We start from the raw sequence: 23,751 nt of genomic DNA on the forward strand, positions 1-23,751 counted from the left end.
ACAGCTGAGTTTCATTTCTCTGCTATTCTGAGCATCAGCAAGTCCATCAGGCTTCCCTTGTTTTCTTTTTAAATGGTGAGACTCAAGTTAGCCTGGAATTAATGATTAACAGTTGCTATTTGAAATTGCGGTTAAGTGCAGCTTTGGCCAGCAGGCATCCTAATTGTGAGTTTGACCAACTGCTAAGGCACATGGGCAAATTCAAGTTCTCTAAGCTTCTCTGTATGTCACTTGTTTGAATGCATAGTAAAATGAGAGAAAAAAATTAATGTATTGAAAAAGCAAGCACCTCTACCAAGGTATGTGTTTGATACGCAAAGATTTTAAGGACTTTCACAGGCATGCTGTACAAAGAGACGATGTTACATCACACTGGGAACCAGTAAAAGTAAATATTAAAGTTAAGTGAACATTACCTGCAAAATCTCATTTAGAGGAGGATGAAAACCATTTTGGAAAAAGAAAGACATTCTTATTAAGAATTGCAGCAAACAAGGAGTTTCAGGTATGATTTCAAAAATTATTATTTAAGATTTCCCTCAAGCAATTATTCCCTGAAGTGCCTTTTTCTATTGTACCATGGGGTTTTTAAATTTTTTTACAATAGACAATGATTGATTTTTAAAATGTGTCTGATTTAACATTTTGGAGGTTTTTAGTTAATAACCATAAGCAATGTGGGAGGAGATGGGAGATGCAGAACGGAAGAAGAGTAATAGTTTGTACTCAATAGCAAGTATTTTACAAATTAAAAAGATTTTCAAGAGCAATATGAACAAATCAGAAGACTTGATTTGTCTCACAGCAGGTTTTTCATAGAGCTGTCAGTTCAGGGCTTTGTGGGGATAAGTACATGTATGAGTGACCAAGACAACCTAGGAATAGATTTGTAACATAATTTTTAAATTAGAAAATTTTGTTAGTAAAAAATCATTTATAGCTTCTTTGACAGATTTAGAAAAGAAACTTCAAAGATGGAAAGAAAGGAAATGAATTGAAAGAGAAGAAAGAAATGGAAAAATTGGGATGGGGAGAGAGTCAGATGATGGCAGTGAGAAATGTCTGATTAATAGTGAGCTGGAGGCCGAGGAGAGGGAGGGAAGGGAGGAAAGTGAGAGGACCCTTCCCTTTTAGCCGTTGGTCCTTCGCAACCATGAACGTGTTGACCACTGCACATACGACCATGCTGAGGAACGCTCTAGGGTTGGGGAAGGATAAAGTTCAGCTTACGATAGGAGCTCTGTGAACACTACTGAATTAACTACTCCTCTCCCTCCGTATTTCTTGTAAACTCTGATATCAGTAAGTTACTTATAAATTCACATTTTGTGTTCTAAACACATGTACATTTTTCTTTTTGTAGGATGACTTTATTATATCAAATGGTACATTTCATTTTATTTGCCTCAGTTTCTGGTGGTAAGTAGAGTTTTATCTTTAGTATGGCCTGGGAATAGCTTGGTTCCCTGACTTGTGATGAGAAAACAGAAGGGTATAAGCCCAGAGAGGAAAATCACACTATTGTTCAAAGCAGGGAAGGAAACTGAGGTAAAGGAATTGTTCATGATACTAAGAATCTATGTCTATATCTATATCCATATCTATACTATGTTTATGTCTAAATCTATATCAAACATTTAAATGATATTTAAGACCAATATTAAAAAGCAGAAATCTTGACTTGCCTCACTGATTAGTCAATTTTCCATAATGCAGTCAGTTCAACGCAACACAAACACACACACAGAGGCAATTTTGGACTGAAAAATGTCCCCCAAAATGTCCAAAAATGCAAATATTCCTACATAGTTTATGCATCTCAATAATTTAATCACTGCTGTGAATTCTCCACTCTACGTCATGTCCACTAAGTCTGTTTATAAATTACTTAACCAATATTCAGAAGGACATATCAGTTCAAGTATTTTTAGCCCTTATACTTATTCTTTATTTAAAATGAAAGTTTAATCATTCCTTTTAAAAAAAGCCTTACATATATTACATTTAATTTCTGCTACTGTTGCTAGCATTTAATGCACAGTAAACTTTTTTCTGGCATATGTGGAAAATGGTAAATCTAGGTAAAGAGATTTAAAATAAAACACTACAGTTCATAATTTCGTTTTTCTTTGTGACAAGATTCTTATCCAGGTTATTATACTCCTTCATTGTCATCATTATGAAATAGTATTGTTATTTAATTGATAGGTCAGTAGTAACTCAATGGACATATTTTGAACATTGGACCCAAGAACTGCATCTCTACATATATACATCCTTTACATATGCGTATGGAACATTTACAAAAATTGACCACATAAAAGGCCCTAAAGCAAGTCTCAACAAATTTTAAAGGATTAAAACTCTACAGAGCATGTTATCCAATCACAATAGAATTGAGATAAAATGTAAGAAAAGACAACTGGAAAATCACAAATGTTTCAAAATTAAATAATACCCTTTTAAATAAATATCAGTCAAAGAAGAGATCACAATGGAGATTAGAAAATGTCTTGAATTGAATAATAATGAAAATATGGCTTATCAAAACTTTGGGACATAGCTAAATTGGTGCTGAAATCAAGTGTGTACACTTACATGCATATATTAGAATAGGGAAACTGTAAAAATTAATGATGTAAGAATCCAGTTTAAGACGATGGAAAGAGAATAGCAAATTAAATGCAAAAAAAACTAGAAAGAAGAAAAAAATAAAACAGCAGAAATTAAGTAATTGAAAAACAAACATATATTAGGGAAGCTTAACTTAGTCACAGTCTCCAAAGCATTTTGTAAGGCCAGTGTGATCTTGATACCAAAACATGACAAGGACATTGAGACAGGGATATTACGACATTTTGACAAATCATAGGCCTTTTTTCCTTGTGAATGTAGGTGCAATTATCAGAAACAAAAAAAATTACCAAACGTCACCCAGCACTATGTTAAAAGAAACCCAAAAAGGATGATTACATTGTGACAAGTTTGGGTTTATTCCAGGAACAAAAACTTAGTTTAGTGTTCAAAAATCAGTGGATGAACCACTTCTGGGTATACACCCAAAAGAAATGAAAGCAGAGTCTCAAAAAGATATATTCATAGCAGCATTATTCACAATAGCCAAACAGTGGAAGCAACCCAAGTATCCATCAACAAATGAATAAACAAAATGTGGTATGCACGCATTAATAATGAAATATTATTCAGCCTTAAAAAGGAAGGAAATTCTGACACATACCACAAAATGGATGAACTCTGAGGATATTATGCTAAATGAAATAAGCCAGTCACAAAACAACAAATACTGGATGATTCTACTTATGTAAGTTATCTAGAGTAGTCAATTTCATAGAGAGAGAAAGTAGAATGGTGGTTGCCAGGGTTTGAGGGGAGGAGTAATGGGCAGTGTTTAATGGATATAGACTTTCAGTTGGGGAAGATGAAAAAGTTCTGGAGACATATATGTTACTATAATAAAAAATAATAATTTAAAATACATGCAGAAAAAATATATGATAAAATTCCACTTATGCTAAAAATTCTTAGCAAACTGGAATTAAAAGGGAACTTCCCTCTTCTGTTAAAGGATATCTTTAAAGAAACAAACAGACAAAAGTCTAAACCAAAAATCTTCACGAAAGCTAATAAGAGTGAAATACTGAAAGTTTTTCCTAGGAATTGATAATAAGACAAGAATACTCACTATTAATTACCATAAACATTATACTGGCCTAGTCACTGCAATAAGAAAAGAAAAGAAGTAAAAGGTAAAGGACGAGAAAGAAACTCTCATTGTTCATGGATGATATGATTGTGTCCCTCAAAAAGTCCAAAATAACCAACACATAAATTAGTTGAGCCAATAAATTATATGAGCAAGAATTCTGGAATACAAAGTCCATATACAAAAACAGGCACTTTCTAGTTCACCAAAAACAGATTAACCAGTTTTTACTGGCACTAAGAAGCTGTGTTTGGATTTTGAAAATCAATCTGCCTTGTAAATTTAAATGATCCAATTAGTAGGTGGTATATTTTAAGAAATACAGCACCTATATTAAACATGTAAAATCTGTTTAATTTACCAAATAACTAATAAGCTTCTTAAAAGTAACATTTTAATATAGCATGCTTGCTTTGCACTAAGAGGTGGGATTTCCTTGGTCAACGGGACTATTTCGAGGTGCGAATAGACCCTCTATTAATGGAGGCTGCCGTACAGCTTCCTTAGAAGCAACACAGAGCCTGGGGAGAGGAGGAAGATTCTGTTCACCCTCAGGTCATTCTCAGGGAGCTGCCAATTTTGGAGAAAATCATGTTATATACAGAGGTTATTATAGATGGGTAATACAGAAGGCATATGGGGTGGATTTTTGAGGAGAGCTGTGGCAGGATCCTTGACTCTCTTCTCCCATGTATCCCTTGGCAGTTTAGTGAACTGGACTCCATCCTCAGAATAATGTTTTAAAGAAATAGTGAAAATACATAGGATTACCAAACAAATAAACTATATTTAAATATAGTTAGTTAAACTGTAAAGAAAATTTATATAGAAATAGATGTGCTTCTTATTAACACTTCATGTAGTAAGATTTAGTGGTGGGTCTAAAACTGCATAGTAATTACCATCAAACTAGCAATGAGTGATAATGATATTTTGAGATATCTGCAACTATAGTGTTTTTAAATCTGCGATTTTTATTATGACAAAGGCACAGATACTGTGAACCCTAATGCATTTTTTTCTTACATTAATAATGGAAAGATATGCCATATTTTAGTTAGAAGCTAGGGAAAATAAAGATGAAATTTGCCCCCATTTAAGTCCATGGACTGTATAATCCTAAAAGCCTTAGTGATAATTTCTACTGTTTTTTACCTATATACTTTCCCACATATTTATTGGTATGTTGGTTATTACTACAATAGAAATTAGTTATTTTTAATTTTATTTATTTTTGCTACAATAAATTTAAGTGATATTTTATTCTGTCCAAATATTTTATTTTTTTATATATATTTATATATTTGTTTTTATATTAAGAAAACTAAGGGTTATATTGTAGTATGTCAATAAAAATATACCAAAATTAAAAACTACAACACTTTTATTCAGTGACTAAGTAATAATGACCTAAAACTCCACAATCTGGAATATTCAATATCTCTTTCTAGAAACAGAAGCAAATTTTAATTTTATGCAATTTAGCTTTGTTTGTATTTTTAACTTACTTATGGTTTCAGTGGAAGGGGAGTCAATAATTTTTCCAAGAGTCTTTTTCCTGTTCCTGCCTATTTATTTATTTGTTTGGTTTTTATTTTTGTTCCAGTTTTATTAAGGTATAGTAGATATACAGCACTGTATAAGTTTAAGGTGTACAGCATGATGATTTGACTTACATACATTGTGAAATGATGACCACAGTAAGTTCAGTGAACGTCCATCACCTCATAGAGATACATTAAAGAAACTGAAAAAAATGTTTTCTTATGATGCAAACTCTTAGGATTTCCTCTCTTAACAACTTTCATATGTAATGTACAGCAGTGGTAATTATACTTATGCTGTACATTATGTCCCTAGTACTTATTTATCTTATAACTTGAAGTTTGTACCTTTTGACTTTCTTTATCCAATTCCCCTCTTCTCCAATGTCTGCCTCTGGTAACCACAAATCTGATCTCTTTCTAAATGAATTTGTTTGCTTGTTTTTGAAGTATAATTGACCCACAAGACCATATTAGTTCTTAAAAAAGAAAACAAATGAACAAACATAACGAAACAGAAACAGTCATAGAAAAACAGAATAAACAGGTGGTTGCCAGAGGGGAGGGGGATAGGGGGAGGAGAGAAACAGGTGAGGGAGATTAAGAGATGCAAACTTCCAGTTGCAAAATAAATGAGTCACAGGTATGAAATGTACAGTGTGGGGAATATAGTCAATAACTATGTAATATCTTTGTATGCTGACAGATGGTAACTAGACTTGTCATGATGATTACTTTGAAATGTACAGAAATATCCAATCATTATGTTGTGGGACAGGAACTAACAGTGTTGTAGGTCAATTAAACTGGTCCATTTAGGAAATAAAACAAAAATAAACAAATGGGACCTAATGAAACTTAAAAGCTTTTGCACAGAAAAGGAAACCATAAACAAGACGAAAAGACAACCCTCAGAATGGGAGAAAATATTTGCAAATGAAGCAACTGACAAAGGATTAATCTCCAAAATTTACAGGCAGCTCATGCAGCTCAATATCAAAAAAAACAAACAACCCCAGTCCAAAAATGGGCAGAAGAAAAAAAAAATGGGCAAAACACCTAAATAGACATTTCTCCAAAGAAGATATACAGAGTGCCAACAAACACATGAAAGGATGCTCAACATCACTAATCATTAGAGAAATGCAAATCAAAACTACAATGAGGTATCACCTCACACCAGTCAGAATGGCCATCATCAAAAAATCTACAAACAATAAATGCTGGAGAGGGTGTGGAGAAAAGGGAACCCTCTTGCACTGTTGGTGGGAATGTAAATTGATACAGCCACTATGGAGAACAGTATGGAGGTTCCTTAAGAAACTAAACATAGAGCTACCATATGACCTAGCAATCCCACTACTGGGCATATACCCTGAGAAAACCATCATTCAAAAAGACACATGCACCCCAATGTTCACTGCAGCTCTATTTACAATAGCCAGGACATGGAAGCAACCTAATTGTCCATCGACAGATGAATGGATAAAGAAGATGTGGCACATATATACAATGGAATATTACTCAGCCGTAAAAATAAATGAAATTGAGTTATTTGTAGTGAGATGGGTGGACCTAGAGCTTGAGTTATTTGTAGTGAGGTGGGTGGACCTAGAGCCTGTCATACAGAGTGAAGTAAGTCAGAAAGAGAAAAACAAACACCATATGGTAACACATATATATGGAATCTAAAAAAAAAAAAAGGTTATGAAGAACCTAGGGGCAGGACGGGAATAAAGACGCAGACCTACTAGAGAATGGACTTGAGGACACAGGGAGGGGGAAGGGTAAGCTGGGACAAAGTGAGAGAGTGGCATGGACATATATACACTACCAAATGTAAAAGAGACAGCTAGTGGGAAGCAGCCGCATAGCACAGGGAGATCAGCTCAGTGCTTTGTGACCATCTAGAGGGGTGGGATAGGGAGGGTGGGAGGGAGGGAGATGCAAGAGGGAGGAGATATGGGGATATATGTATATGTATAGCTGATTCACTTTGTTATAAAGCAGAAACTAACGCACAAAAACAACAACAAGAACAAAACACACACACACAAAACAAACCAAAAAAACGGGTCCATTTAATATAGTGAGGTGATGTAGTACATTATCACATCCAGGGCCATCGGATGCCACCCGAAGATGATCAGTGTGGAGCCTCTGTTTCATATAAACATGGAGTTTAGACATGGAGCGGCACTGGGGAAAGGGAAAAGCAGAGGTCATTCTAGACCTGTGAGCATTTTTGCCAGTGAAGATCTGAGAAACGAATCAATTGCTCACAAGGCACCCACGTCTCCAAGACAATCATTCAGAAGCACCATTCCACTGAGGCACACATGCCATTTAGTGATTTTCTTTTCTATCTGGGGCTGCTTATCCAATAAACTAAAAGCTTTTATTGCCCTGATTTCCATGTTCAGGCATATTTCCTGTTAAGTAGCCCTACTTCACTTGCCTTTGTGAGATTATTACCTGATTGGGTACGTGCGCACTAAAATCCCAAATAACACGTGTCATGTATTATAACACAGAGTGTGTGACCAAGCTGTTCCAAGATGCCTACTTTAAAGGAGGAGACATTACTGTTGTTTTCACACCAAATGCCAAGCACTGCCAAATAGTCTGCACCCACCATCCAAGGTGTTTGCTCTTCACTTTTATGGCTGAATCATCATCTGAAGATCCTACCAAGTGGTAAATGTTTGCTTTTCTACATAGAAGAAATAGATTTTATACGACAGACGGACAGATAGACAATTACCAACAATAAATTGCCGTCTACCATTTTATAAAATTTAATGTTAACAATTGGAAAATGTATTTTCCTTCCATTGAAATATTAAATATTACAGAAAAAACGGTAGTGTTTAGGCAGGTCAGGAGGAACAGACATGCCCCTCAGTGTGGTTTCTTGTGGTCTCAATATTAATGATACTTTCTCTCTGATTTCTTTCTACTTTAATGCCAATTAATCATTCTGTTCTTTGCTCTTCAACTGATTATTGATATTTGATATGACTTAAACTGGTACTTTTCCCTCAATTATTTTATTAGAAAAAAATTCATTATTTATAAAGGTAATTTGAAAGAATAGTACAATGATTTCCTATTGCCCCCAAGACTTTTTGCCATTTTTGTCTTCCCTATTATGTATGTGTAGATGTCCAACCATTTGAAATAATTTGAAACCATCATAACACTTCACTCCTAAATATTTCAACATACATTATCTTACACAAAAAACATTAAAAATTAATAAGAATCCCTTTATATCATCTCAATTGTCCCCCAAGTGTAATTTATAGCAATTAACCAGAATCTTATTAAGATTTGCAAATAGCATCTGGTGGTTTTGTCTCTACAGTCATATTCTTAAAATTTTTAGGACATTCCATCCACCATTTTTGTTTCCATATTGAGCTTGAAAATTTAATGATAAAGCTTTACGGCAGAACGAAGTTATTAACATCTTTGTGCATTATTACTGCATTCATAGTATTTACATAGTGCCCTGAACTTATAAAATTTACTATTCTAGAATCTACAACAGAGATTGGCAAACTTCTTCTTAACAGGCAGAGAGTAAATATTTCAGGCTTTGTGGGTCCAGAGGCAAAATCAAGGATATTGTATAAATACACAATGATTTCAAATGTAATCATTAAAAAGCATAGAAACCCTTCTTAGCTCATTAACGGTACAGAAACAGGCAGAGAGCTGCATTTAACCAACAGGCCATAGTTCACCCACTCCTGTTTCCAGTTAGGAAGGAGCATTACATGTGATCTTTTCAATGTCGGGATGTTGGAATGGAAAACAAGCTCACAGTCTTGCTAAGAATATATTTGTTTTGGCGTGAGACAGAGAAGTTTGTTTCCTTCTCTTTGACTCTCTGTGTGCTAACTTTTAAGACCTGTTATTTTAAAACATAAGATTTTCACCCAGTAATGTTATTTTTTTTAAAAACAGGTTTACTTGCATCCTGAAAGACAGTGTTGCAGAAACACTGCCGATGGTCAATATGACGGGAGCAATTTCTGGATATTCTTCTAAGCAATGCTCAGACCAAATAAGTGGTAAGATGTCTTGCTAGAATTGATATATACTAGTTATTGTGATGTGTACGTGCAATTACATCAGGTATGGTTTTGTGGCTATGAAATAAAACCCTGCTATATGGAAACGAGGTCTCCTAATGAAGTTCTTTCCGCATAGAGGAAAAACTAGCATACATGCATGTCCCCCCTACCCCATTATAGTTCATTAAAATTTATCTCATAGGACGTATCTAACTACACCAGTTCATCATTCACTTATTTTCTTTCTCCTTCTCAGCTTAAAGTTTTATATGAAAGTCCTTATAAATATATTAATTCAAATCAAAGGAAGCAACCATAAAGGTTAAGATGACCCTTGTCTTAATGGTGAGATATTCCAGATACTTGAATAGCTTAATTAGTGAATCAATCCATCAGTGGAGTTAAGGAAACAAGAGACATCAGTTCATAGAGCTGAAGCAGAAATGTACAAGTCTAATATTGCTGCAGTGCAAAAAGGACACTGACATTCTCTTACCGTTTCCACGTGAGAGTAGGAGTTGAGCAGATTAAAATAAAACTAGACGCCTTCTGAGGAAAAGTCAGGGAAAGAATTGAAATAGCAAGTCCGGAGGGACGGTTGCTAAGATAGAATTATCAGATGCCCCCAGAGACTGGAAGATAACCGTATTTTCTGATTTTATTTCCAGCTTGCAACAAAGATATTTATGTGGACCTACATATGAAGGGCCTGAACCATAACAGCTCTATTACCAAGAGTGCTCAGGAATGCCAAGAGAGGTGTACGAATGACAGGCACTGTCACTTTTTTACATTCGCCACAGAGCACTTTCCAAGCATAAAGTATCGGTGAGTGAGCTGTGGACTGAGCCCAAGGACCTTAGATTATCTGACAGAAAACAAAATGGGATTCTTTTTTTTTTTTCCTTCAACTTGTAGGGGTCAAAAATTTATTTTTGACCCCTACAAGACAATTCTATAAGTACTCCCAGTTTTCTTGATGGAAAATGCATTTAAAGTCCAACTTGGATGCATTTCATTTTGTAGTACGGAGTCTGTCTTTCAATGACGCTTTAAAAAAATGTTTAATGCATCTCCTAGCTAATTTGAAGAGCACTACATTTTTAAAGTGGCAATTTTGAAACAATTACAGTGGTCTGACAGTTCCATTCTCAGCCTAAAGGATGCTACAGTATGAAGCTATAGAATCAAAATGAAAAAGCTACTCAGATATCCTCCCAAACAACAGTTCCCCACCTGAGACAAAGTAACTGAAACCCATGTGAAGTATTTCAAAACTTGCCCCCTACTGGATTTAGAAATATTCCAGGTATAAACCTCCTGTGTAAGAATATAAAAGGATCTGATCTGTAATTGATTGATCTCTTTTCTCTTAAAAAATATTTTTAGGGAAAAATATCATTAACTTTTTAATTTAGAAATATTTGAGATGTTCTGGATTCATACGGGAAGCTACACTTACCTGAAATCCAACAATGAAAGAAAAGTTCAAATGACTGGTATTTGGATTTTAACATTCTGCTCTAGACATTCACGAAAAGGAGATGAGTGGCAATAAAGCGTCAAAGATTTGTTTGAAGAAAAGCAATGATAACACAGCATGAAACCCTCAAATTAATAATTAAGTTTTCAGGGCTTTTCTTTAGCTCAGCTCAAACTATACCTTTTTACGTATTTTACGTCTAAGATTCAATGCAGCATGAACAGCGAGCCAGGAAGTTGTGAGTTGCTACGTATTATAAAAAAGTTAAAATGCTAAAATTGAGCAGAGCTTGAGAAGTCATCAATTCCTACACCCCTACTCTTCATGTCACCACCCATCTAAAGCTGCCATCTTACTGATGAAAATACAAAGCTGACAAAACTCACAGGACCACCAGCTCTTGGCAGAGTTGGGACTCAAACCAGCCGTCCAATCTCTCAAATCAATACCTTTCAGAGCAATTCTTTAGCTGTCACGCCCAGGCTGTCTCTAAATGTGCGTTTCTTATTATCTTACGTTTTTCCGTATTTGCACTTGGAGGGATAAAATGTTTGTCCACTTTGGTCTTTATTTAGTAACATTTGTCTGTTGAAGTACACCCAAACGGGGATGCCGACCAACATAACAAAGCTCAGTGAAGTGGTGTCTGGATTCTCACTGAAGCCCTGTGCGCTTTCTAATCTGGGTAACTATTATTTTCTTAATGAGGTAGTTTAGCCATTAAATAGTAGGTGCTGATTATGTGTACGATGGGCGTAACTTAGGATACCAATTTGTGCTTACTGATGAAATGGACCCAATGATCTTTCATCTTCTTCTTGAGAAAAAATTCATTATGTTCTACATGATTAAAGCTTATATTTGAATTTAAAGCTTAAAACAATCACTTCAGTTATCCTAATTTTAAAAAATGTAAAAGATCTTGGGATAAACTAACTTTAAAAAATTACTAAGACCTTGTTTCTTTAGTGCAATTTTAGGTTCGCAGCAAAATTGAGGGGAAGGGATAGAGATTTCCCATATACCCCCTGCCCAGACACATGCACAGCATCCCCTATTACCAACGACCCTCGCCGGATGGTACATTGGTTACGACTGACGAACCTACACTGACACACGTATAGTCACCCGAAGTCCACAGTTTACATTACGATTCACTCTTGGAGTTGTACATTGTATGGGTTTGAACAAATATGTAATGGCATGTTTCTATCATTAGAGTATCATTCAGAGTATTTTTCACTGCCTTAAAATTCCTCTGTGTTCTGCCTATTCATCCCTCCCTCATCCCCCAACAAACTTTTTATATGGAATTTACGAACACCATGAGTGGGGTTTTACCTTTGCCAATGCTGCTGGTGAACTGACTTTCTAAATACGGTTTCTTCTGTTGCACAGCTTGTATCAGGGACATTTTCCCTAGAACAATGTTTGCAGACAGTAACATTGACAGTGTCATGGCTCCAGATGCTTTTGTCTGTCGCAGCATTTGTACTCACCATCCCACTTGTTTGTTCTTTACCTTCTTTTCTCAAGAATGGCCAACAATATCTGAAAGGTAAGGAGTTAAGATTGTGTCATGTGTTATCTTTTCAAACAGTTGATCAAAAGCCACCATTAAAAACTCTGAGCAGGGGCTTCCCCGGTGGCGCAGTGGTTGAGAGTCCACCTGCTGATGCAGGGGACGCGGGTTCGTGCCCCGGTCTGGGAAGATCCCACATGCCGCGGAGCGGCTGGGCCCGTGAGCCATGGCCGCTGAGCCTGCGCATCCGGAGCCTGTGCTCCGCCACGGGAGAGGCCACAACAGTGAGAGGCCCGTGTACAGCAAAAAAAAAAAAAAAAAAAAAACTCTGAGCAACTACAAATTTTATCTAAGTGTCTGTCAAGGATACATAAAAGGTGCAAAGAAGAATTCCTAGTTCCTCTTTCTTTCCATTCGCCACCTATTGACTGCAAATCTGGTGTTACCCAGGACTCTCGCCTTTCCTTATGTTAGGGAGGTCTCTGCCTTCAGAGAGTTGCTAGTTCTGAAAGGAATGAAGAAAATAAAGGTGGTCATCTTAGTTCAGTGCCTGGTTAAAATAACTGAACCTGGAGCAGAAAGAAAGAATTGGAAATATCAGTGACTTGTCAAATCCAAAGTGGAGAGGGGTGGAGCGATGGCCTTCATCAACAGAAGCGTGGGCAACGGTGCAGGGAGATTTGAGAATTTAGACCCTGCTTCCCTACCGATGGGTATTAACATTGGAAAGCGCAGGAAATTGCTATGATCATCAAAGGGATGTTTGCTGGGGTTGCTGCTCCTCACTAACAAAATTCACTAAAAAAAAGAAGAAGAAATCTTAAGATTATTTGCTTAAAAATCTAGATTGTATGTATTATCTTAATCTGAATTCTCAGAGCCCTTGTTATTTGCTTGACGTTGCTGCTCATTGCTGGGGAGAGTGTCCCCCAAAGCCATCCAGCCACAGTAAGCCCCTGAGTTCCTGTTTATCAAGCAAGACTGGTTTTTTATCAAGTGAGGATATAATTCCGGAAGTATAATGCTAGGTTTGTCACATGAGAATATATCTGTTACTTTCATTTTCTCAACATGGTTCTAAATGCGGGAATACCATTAGTCAACTCAATAGATTAAAAACCCTGCACTACTTGGACCAGAGTGGAAGTAAAAGAGAAGTGATTAGATTGGGATATATGGTCAATGTAGAGCCAGTAAGATTTGCTGACGGACTGAATGCCAGCTGTGAAGTAAAGAGTCAATGATAGCTCCAAGATTTTTGGCCCAAGAAAACTGGAAGGATGGCAATGCCAATGAAGAGATGGGGGAAGATTTCTTACAGAGATGATTTCAAGAGGCAAGAGGTGCCTGGTAGCCATCCAGAGAGAAATATTGAATTGGTGGTTAGAAAGGGAAGCCTGGGATTTAACAAGGGAGGTTTATGCCCTAGATCTGTGTTAGGTGTCACCAGGATACAGCTGGTAATTAATGCCATTGAAACTGATGAGGTCACCAAAAAATTGAGTGCAGTCAGAGAAAGAGACAAGGTCAAAGACGGAGCCTTGAGGCATTATAAACTTCAGAACTTAGAAAGATGCTTTTGTAATGTGTTATTTTGTCTTAATCACTGCTCCTTTTTTTATTCCTTGTATAAAATTCCCAATCAGTACCCATAAGAAGAGCAACACGTTTAATCCGCATTACAAGGGGAGAGAGGAACATGGGTGCTACAAGCCAAGACTTGGCGTCTTAAATTTACGTTAATGAATATTAAATAAAACTAAATATCCATTTCCTCAGCTGTATTAGCCACATTTCAAGGACGCAGCATATGGCTGGCTAGTGGCTATTGTATTGGCTGGCATAGATGTGGAGTATTTACGTCATTGCAGAAAATTCTGTTGGACAGCACAGCTCCAGACCGTGATTTTGTGCTAATTAGGAAAAGCTACTTCCTCCCAGAAAGATGCTGCCTGGGTAATGGAGTCTGTGGTGGATTTTGCTTATCCCTGTCTACGCCTACAGCAACTCTGGGTAGCAGATTTGTAGGTAGCATGAAAATTCTTGAATCGTTGAGATAGTCTAGGAGAGTTGAGAGAAAGGAAATAAAAAAGGAAGGTACTAGGAACAGTGCTGTTGAATAGAGCAAGCTTAGAAAATTTAGAGGCAGTTTGGTAAATTTGTCTACAACCTATGGATCATGGAGTCTGAGTCAGTGATTTATGAATAGTACTTTCAAAATGGGAACAACTTCCCTATTAAATGCCAACAGGAGCTGACTTCTGTATGTGCTGTGAAAATGTCTTCTTCTTTGATATGTTTTACATGATATCTCTGTATTTCCCTTTTTTACTGTTAGAAATCTGTGTCTACTTAAAACGTCTACAAGTGGGTTGCCAAGCGCACGCATTAGAAAGAACAAAGCTCTTTCTGGTTTTAGTCTACAAAACTGCCGGCACAGTGTCCCAGGTAAACAATGAAAGCTCTTCCTTCTGATTGACAATCAACAAATGTGCGCTAGGGTTTCACGTCTCATATCTGATATGTGCTTTGTTGTCTAGTGTTCTGCCATTCTTCATTCTACCGTGACACTGATTTCTTGGGAGAAGAACTGGACATTGTTGACGTGGACGGGCACGAAGCCTGCCAGAAAACATGTACCAACAGCATCCGCTGTCAATTTTTTACCTATTCTCCATCTCAAGAACCTTGCAACGGAGGGAAGTAAGACGTATGATGAGTTCCACAGATGCTCCTGCCCCATCTAGCTGCAGGGAGGAATTATGTTTATACCATTTTGTTTCCAACCTGCAGGGGTAAATGCTACTTAAAACTTTCTGCAAATGGATCTCCAACTAAAATACTTCATGGGAGAGGAAACATCTCTGGATATACGTTAAGGTTATGTAAAATGGATAATGGTGAGTTTAATGTCACTTGAAAAAATACATCCCCTGTATACTGAGTATGTCATGACTAAGAGAGTCAGTAGTAGCTACAGAGGGGAGAAAATTAGTAAAGTAATGAACTTAGATGCAATTTTCTGTTATTTTCACTGCTATCACTCAGGCTGACCTGTTTTAAAGGTAAATATTGGGCTTTGACTAAACTCTGTGTTGCGTGGCATTAACTGAATATGTGTTATAATTTCATACATTTGTATAACCAGTATTTCCTGGTGAGACTCAGGCTCAGCCCAAATTTTGATGTCTGATTGTTGTTATCAAGGTCAATAATCTTTCTTATTACCCTTTATAATAGAAATATCAACCAGCATCTTGGTTAATCAGATTAGTCATTTTCTTTCTATTGGCTATTACTTGATCTTTAATTCCAACAAAGTCATCATATGTTTGGAAAATTATGTATCTGTGCAAGAAATACTCAAGTGGCTCCTTCTCCAGGGCCTTCAGATTTCCTGCAAGTGTTCTGCATATTTATGAATATTAGCAAGAGTTACAATAAAACCTTATTAATTTGTAACAATGAGTATAGCAGGGTGGAAATAGAAAGACTGTCTATATTAAACAAGACCTATAATAACATAAAAATTATAGTACACATCAGATCAGCAGTGCTTCCATTCCAGTGGCCAATTTCTGAGCACAGAAACAAAAGATGGTTTGTAGGCAAACAACACTGTGTAAGGGATGAAACAGGAAAGAGCCTAATACACACATTCCTCTCTAAATTATTGTAATAACCTATTATGACTTTAATGTTCATTGACTTACGTACACTACATGTTTTTAGACTTTTACTGCTTACTGCCCAATATTATAATACAGTATAAATTAAGTTGCAACTGAGATTTAATGAGTGAAATGGAAGTGATAATTATGCTTTGTCGTAGATTTCAAAGTATGAAAATCTTCCGTGTCAGAAATATTGGCTCTACTGAGAGGTGAATAAATCCTTAACTTCTGAGAACTTGTTTTGTATAATAGAACATACAATATGACTGTATACTGTGTCCAATGCTAGCATCCTAGCTGGGAAATTCTGCCTTTCTAGGGCTTAGAGGGGCTCTGATGGGAATCTGGATGGCTCTAGCTTCTTTAAAAAGACAGTAAATTGAGTTGTATCTCATACATTCTCTGTTTTTCTTACAATAAACTTACCTAAGACGAGAAGGAGTATTTACAATCATTCTGTTGTCTTGGTTCTACCAAGCAATAGAAAGGATGCAGCAAATTTTGCTGTTAGTGATGTTGACATAGTTTAAAAAAGGGAACCAGCACTTATACCTTTAATTGCAGAATTCATTCTCTACCCTCCTTCCTGCTCTTTTCTAATGAATCTAGGGACTCTGGTCTCTAGAGGTTACAGAATAAATCAGGGGTAGATTAATAGCTAAAGCAGAAAATATAAGATAAAGGAAAATAAAATCTGATGTCTTTTTAGTGCATCTTCTGAAATAAGTGAAACTAGATAATTAGGTTTTGCTGCATTATATTAGATGAAATAATACCCTAAAATGAGAGGGAATATCTAACTGAGATGTTTATCATATCTTGTACTGTCATTTGTCTACGCTATAACTTAACTTTGTGAAGATACAGAGCAATTGCCATTCAAAGAAACATCTCTTAACACAAAATGTAAGGCTAAAAACAAATATTTAAAGCATTTTTTTGAACTGAGAAACCAAATAGAATGAACACCAAGACCTATAACTCATCTTAATAAGGTCTTTATTTAGTTGTTCTTAATATATTTTAGTTACTGATCTATTAATTTTCTAAGGCAAGAAAGAAAACAGAAGGGTGAGTTTGAATCAAAGTCCTTGGAAACATCAAAGGTTGAGCAGAAAACCCCAGTCTGTCAACAAGACCAAAGGGCAGGCGCAGCTCACAAACAGAAGAGCAGCCAGGTCTGGGTGTGAGTAGAGCAGGAGTGACTGGGACCAAAGGGCAGCTGGAATGGAAGGGGATGGGGAGGAACTGGACAAAGGCCACAAACTGAGTGGAAGGTGCTGAACTTTTCTTTGTAACGGTAGTTCTTAAACGTTAGTGAGGCTGATTAAAACTCAGATGACTAGGGTCCACTGTCAGAGTTTCTGATTCCCTACGTCTGAGGTGGCTCTCACGAATTTGCACTTCTAACAAATTCTCAGGTGATGCCATTGGTCGGGGGCCACACTTGACAACCATTGCTTTAAGAGAACCATTGAGGTTAGCATTTGATGGAGGGTAAGATTGCCTTGCCGCCCCAGATGAGGCATTAGCTGGGGGCATGCGATTACAAGGTGACTCATCATTCAGTTTTTATGTGCATGTTGTGCTTTGCCAACTTGATTCTAAAGTGTCTTCAAGTCAAGGTCATGGTAAATTATTGAATCCAGGGAAGGTTTTCTTCCCTGTGTGCCTGAAGGAACATAACTACTGTTGGAAAATGAAGATGTAGGAACCAACTCACTGCAATCCTTCTGTTGTAGCGTGTACAACGAAAATCAAGCCCAGAATTGTTGGAGGAACCAAGTCTGTTCTTGGAGAGTGGCCATGGCAGATAACTTTGTACATCACATCACCCACCCAGAGACACCTGTGCGGAGGCTCCATCATCGGAAACCAGTGGATATTAACAGCTGCTCATTGTTTCAGCGAGTCAGTACCACTGCTGTTTTTACTCATTCACCATACTCACACATATATTAAATGTATCCCTAGTATTTTAGTACAATTTTAAAGATGTAAATTATCCTATTTGCCAAATTAATTTTCTGTCTTTAGTGATAAAAAGCAAAAAGGAAGAGCCACTCATGATCTACCAGCATCAGAACAGGTGCAGGAACATGGCTGTTTGACTTCATAATATTCCACTTTTCCAGTTAAATGTATACACATCCCCAGGGGAGCTCTGGTTATTTCCTATTAAGAGCGTATCATCTTCTGTGCACTGTCTGGGCATTGGGTCCAGAACTAAACTCGGAGACAATTTCCTGCTCCCTGAATCTAATTTCCCATTTATTCCCCCACTTCTTCTCCCTCCCCCTCCCTCTCCCCTCCCCCCTCCGTCTTCTCCTCCCTTGTCCTCAATCTCTCCCTTCCTTCTTCTCCTTCTTCTTCTTCTCCTTCTCCTTCTTCTTCTCCTTCTTCTCCTTCTTCTCCTTCTCCTCTTCCTCTTCTTCCTCTGCTTCTTTCTCTCTCTCTCCTCTCTTATTCTCCCTCCATCTCTCTCTCTTTCTCTCCCGCTGTGTTTCTAGACCCATAAGGAAGAGTTTATTGTACATCATCAAACTGGATTCCCTACTTAAGTCAATTTCAATACTGGTAAACTTAACAGCTCCATCGGGAGAGCATTCAGAGTATATGTAATCCAGGGAATTTTAGCTGGCCAAACTTCCTCTTTGCACCTCAGTATCTTCTGGGTTGTTTCCAGACACAGTTTTGTGTTTTTGTTTATTTTATCAGTATGCAACTTACTCATATTATTACTCAAAGATTCATTTGAGGTCAATAGTCTATTTACCCTTTACATATGGGAAAATGGAGTACCAGAAAGTCCAAGAGAATTTCTCAGGGTCACAGCTAACGACCCCAGCAATGAAAGTAAAACCCAGAACTTTTTTTCTTTTATGTGTGTGTGTGTGTGTGTGTGTGAGTGTGTGTTGAAAGGCAGAAAAAGTATGCATTGATTTTTGTGTCTTTAACATAAGGCAAATGATAGCCCAGGACATTCCATATAGGAGGACTATGTGACTGAAAAATCTTAGCATAAAATCACTTCTTTCCACTTAAAAGCCCACCGTTGGCAGAAAATATTACCTAGTTAGTAACAGTCAGTTAAATAGCACTGTACCTCAAATGCTTGGGAATTAGTCGGTAAAGGAACTTTCTTTTCCTCGACTGCTTACTCCTTAGGGTAGAGTCACCTAAAGCTCTGCGTGTCTATAGTGGCATTTTAAACCAAGAAGAAATAAAAGAGGATACATCTTTCTTTGGGGTTCAAGAAATAATAATTCATGATCAGTATGAAATGGCAGAAAGTGGATATGATATCGCCTTGTTGAAACTGGAAATGACAATGAATTACACAGGTATGGAAAATTTTAAACAGAAAGCTGTCTACAGTGACTACATGGAGACGATGTTTCACGCTCCCAGATTCACGGCCAGACCCTGGCAATCTCTCCATGTGTTATTACCATGAAAGGGGGAGGGGTGCCGAGTTAGTCTTAAGACTGTTGGGGGGAGGGGGTGCCAGGCTAGTCTTAAGACTGTTGGGGGGAGGGGGTGCCAGGCTAGTCTTAAGACTGTTGTGCTTTCCTGACGGCTGCATCTTATTTTGGGGTGTGGGTGAAATGGTAGGTTGTCCCCAGGCTTCTTCAGATGCACAGAATGACATAACTTGATAATATACTGGAATATTAAAGAGGATTTTTATCTGCTTTTTAAGGAAGAAAGGATTGTGGGTCAGAATGATGAAGCAATTTCTACAGGGCCACAGGCCTCGCGAGAGTGATGGAGTTAGTGGAGAGGGCTGTGGCTTGTCTCTCTCGTTCCCTCATCCTGGGATGTGTGACAGATAACGCTGAACACGAAGGATGAAAATGTATGACGAGGAGACAAAAAAAAAGAATATAATAAATAGGGAACACACGAAATAACGGAACATGAAGGAAGTTTTTCCTGGGAAAGAAGATGTATTTTGTTTCTGATCATTAAACTGTGATTTTTAAAATTTAGATTCTCAACGACCCATCTGCCTACCTTCCAAAGGAGATAGAAATGTGACGTATACTGAGTGCTGGGTGACTGGATGGGGGTACAAAAAATTAAGAGGTAAGAAATGATGTTTCTCTGTATGCTCCAGCTCTAGATACAGAACACAATTTAGTCGTAAGCTTTTCCGCTATATCAATTCATACAGCTAAAATGAGAGTAAAATAATAATATTATTCAATTGCAGAAAACATATTAATAAAGATGGAAAGACAAAAATCACTCAAGTGAAGACGACACCTCGTCTGTTTGACTGGAAATTTTAAATATGACAATTTCTTTAAAGACATTGTTTTTAATGCAGTTTAATTCAAAACCTAGCACTTTTCAGTAAATGTCTTAGCCTGTTATCCAATTATTTTCTCTGGGAAGTAATTCCAGTTAGAGCCGTAATTAATTTTGGACTTAATTAACATTAACAAAACGGTACTCACAATAGTGAGAATAACATCTTCTCTATACTCTGTAATTATAAAAGATCTATGAAGTAAACCTAATATTTTTTTCCTTCTAGATTTTTAGATAGGTATGGTTTTGATTTTAAATACATATATTTAAATTTGTATATATATTATATATAAGTAGTTGTTCCATTAACAAACTAAAAATTTTTTTCAGACAAAATACTCAATACTCTCCAGAAAGCCCGGGTACCCTTGGTGACAAATGAAGAATGCCAGGCAGGATACAGAGGGCATAAAATAACTAATAAGATGGTCTGCGCAGGCTACAAAGAAGGAGGGAAGGATGCCTGCAAGGTAACAGTGTTCTCAGCCAACTGAATACACTCACATTAGAATGTTTCATGCATTTTTAAAGCAGTCTTCTGCCAATGAGCGGGGAACACAGTGGATTTGTTTTCCTAACCCTGAAATCTGATAGACTGAGGGAAAAACAAGAAATCCTGTTCTTTGAAGTTTATTAAAGGGCCAAGACAGAATTTTAGGTGAAATCACTCTGATGAAAGTGTATTTAAGATGAGAAGTGTCTGAACTGATCTGCGTGCCTTTTCTTTCCTCCATTTGTCATAGGGAGATTCGGGGGGCCCCCTGTCTTGTAAGCACAACGAGGTCTGGCACTTGGTAGGCATCACGAGCTGGGGCGAAGGCTGTGGCCAAAGGGAGCGACCAGGTGTTTACACCAACGTGGTCGAGTACGTGGACTGGATTTTGGAGAAAACGCAAAGCAGCTTGAAAGAGTCCCCAGATGCCATGTGACTCCCTGAAGGGTAAGCCAGGTTATTCCCTGGAAGAGGGTTTGGATTTCACCCAAGAAGACACTGCACCGTCATCTTCCTCCACAGGCTACAATTCTGAGACTGTAACAGATTGAAGGGGCTTGGTATTGGTAAGAACACACCAAACCTGTCACTTGCAATGCCCCCAGTTCCGCCATCAGCAGAGGGCGATCAGCACCCAGTCTCTTGCTCGCTGGTTGCACCTTTCCTGAGCCAAACGAATACTATAAGATTAAGATATTTGAGGATGAAAACATACCCAGATAGACCAGAAAAGAATCAGGCAGTGGCACCAAAGGATCAGGTAGAACTGCTCAAAGAAACCACTGTAAAAAGATTTGTTAAATGAAAAATGGGAACTAGAGAAAATGGAAACAAGGGCAGTCACCATCAAATCGCGAGACTCTGGGCTCTGCGTACATGCACACATCTCTTTTGTAAAGAAAGAACTTGACTGAATTTGATGGCAGGTTTTCAGAATAATCAAGAATTCTTGTCATGTCATTTTTTAATATTTTTAAAATTAGTTTGGGTAGAGACAAGCTATGAGTGAGTGTGAATGTGGGTTCCAGAATTTCTGTATGGGAAAGGATTAAAAGCAGCAATTCACCTGGAAGTGGGACCTTAGGGGACGAATCTTAAAGGTGTTCTTGCCTAGAAAACTATTTGTGCGTGGATTTCATATTTATTTGCATAGTTTTGGGTAGGGGAGGGCTGATGAAGATGAGGGGCTAAGCTAAAGACCTCCTAAAATAAGCTGCCTCTGTGAGTGTGGGTTTACAAATCTACGTTTATAGATGATAAATGTATTGACAGAAATCAAAATAAAATACATCCATACTACGGGGAAAACGATTTGGGAATAAATGGATGGTTACAGTAACGTCTTCAGCATCTTGAAAGTATTCTCAGTACTGGGGTGTTCCCTGTAAATATTTACCTGGTTATATAGTGCAAATATTCACCTGGTTATTGTTGCTGATATAGTTTCATAATCTAGAATTTTCGTTGTCTCCACCAGTTTTCAATCCATGTCAACCACTTATGCCAATATTCAATCCAATATGTGCAGTATTTCTTGAACAGACTGAGCTGGTGGGATACAGTAGTGAGCCAATAAATAGATCCCTACCTTCCTGAACCTTCCGGTCTAGCTAGCAGGAGCCACAAAAATAAAATAATTACACATGTATAAAATATATGATATAATTGTAAATGGAAATGAGAGGGAAGCACAGGGTTCTACGAGAAGTTAAGGAAGAAGAGAGTTTAGGGAAGGTTCAAAGACTGGGATAAAAAGGAATTTGTCTGAGGAAGAAACAATAAAAACAAAAGCAAACAAACAAACAAAACCCCCAGAATCAAACAACTGGAATGGCAATAAGGCCTGAGCTACTGTCCTACCTCATCAAAGACTCAGGGAAACTCTGATCCATTCTGATAAAGAGGCATGTCCCCAACTGGTCCTGTTCAGACCCACTTCTCCCTTTACCTTGTGGGTCCTGCCTTGTCCTCTAATATTCCTTTCTTATGGGCTTTTCCCACATCCTCCATCAACCTGAGTCAGAATGGGCCTTTCCCTGTCCTTGTACGAGAGAATTTTCTACATTCTGGTTAATGTCTTTAAAATTCACATTTAGAGAATTTACCTACTGCCCTGAGGCTCCAGCAGCAGTGAATGGTGGTCCTGTGCTGAGGCAATGGTTTCCTTTCTTAGCCTGCCTCTCCATGAGACGTTCTGAGGCCGCCAGGTACCCTGAGGAAGGCTTCTCTGGGGGCCTCTCCCTACATCCAACCCATTTCCCTCACGGGGTATGTACGCGGTGCTCATTCATCAGAGCAGGGCAAGCTTCTATCTTTCTTTCTGTCCTTCCCAAAGCCATCGACAAACTGAAACTAACTCTTCTGAGCAATTTTTCAATTAGGAATGTGACCGTGTGTGTGTGTGTGTGTGTGTGTGTGTGTGTGTGTGTCTGTCTGTCTGTCTGTCTGTCGGAGGGCGGGGGGAGAAGAGCTGGGGAGAGAGATGGAGAGAATGAAAAGGAATATTTCCAGTAAACACAATACTTAACACACACTCAGCCTCACTGCCTCTCTTGATGATCCCTCATCTTCAGATATAGTTTTAATTTCCTAGGGTTTCAGTAACAATTTGCCACTAACTGAATGCTTTAAAACAACAGAAATTCTTTCTTTCCCAGTTCTGAAGGCTAGAAGCCTGAAATCCCTCTGAAGGCTAGAAGCCCCCTCTGAGGCCCGCAGGGGAGGGTCCTTCCTGGCCTCTTCCAGCTCTGGTAGCCCTAGGCCTTCCTTGGCTTGTGACAGCACCACTCTGATCTCTGCCTCTGTCTTTACATGGCCTTGTCTCCTGGGTCTCTCCGCCTCTTCTCATAAGGACACCAGTCACATTGGATTAAGTGCTCACCCAACTGTGTAGAAGTATGTGCTACATGAAG

At 37.8% G+C, this 23,751-nt stretch overlaps 1 protein-coding gene across 1 annotated transcript; it reads left to right on the top strand.

The window, feature by feature from the left end:
• Positions 1 to 405: 405 nt before the first annotated feature.
• Positions 406 to 22,206, top strand: F11 (coagulation factor XI). The gene is made up of 15 exons (XM_082680463.1): positions 406 to 505; positions 1,364 to 1,419; positions 7,803 to 7,965; positions 9,241 to 9,347; positions 10,019 to 10,178; positions 11,409 to 11,518; positions 12,232 to 12,391; positions 14,694 to 14,803; positions 14,896 to 15,058; positions 15,149 to 15,255; positions 17,772 to 17,940; positions 19,198 to 19,373; positions 20,023 to 20,118; positions 20,677 to 20,816; positions 21,090 to 22,206. The coding sequence occupies exons 2-15, from the start codon at positions 1,365 to 1,367 to the stop codon at positions 21,273 to 21,275; spliced, it is 1,902 nt and encodes a 633-aa protein (XP_082536589.1). The 5' UTR covers positions 406 to 505; position 1,364; the 3' UTR covers positions 21,276 to 22,206.
• Positions 22,207 to 23,751: the final 1,545 nt, after the last annotated feature.

This window comes from Grampus griseus (assembly GCF_964374135.1).
Source record: "Grampus griseus genome assembly, chromosome: 21".
Taxonomy (NCBI): domain Eukaryota; kingdom Metazoa; phylum Chordata; class Mammalia; order Artiodactyla; family Delphinidae; genus Grampus; species Grampus griseus.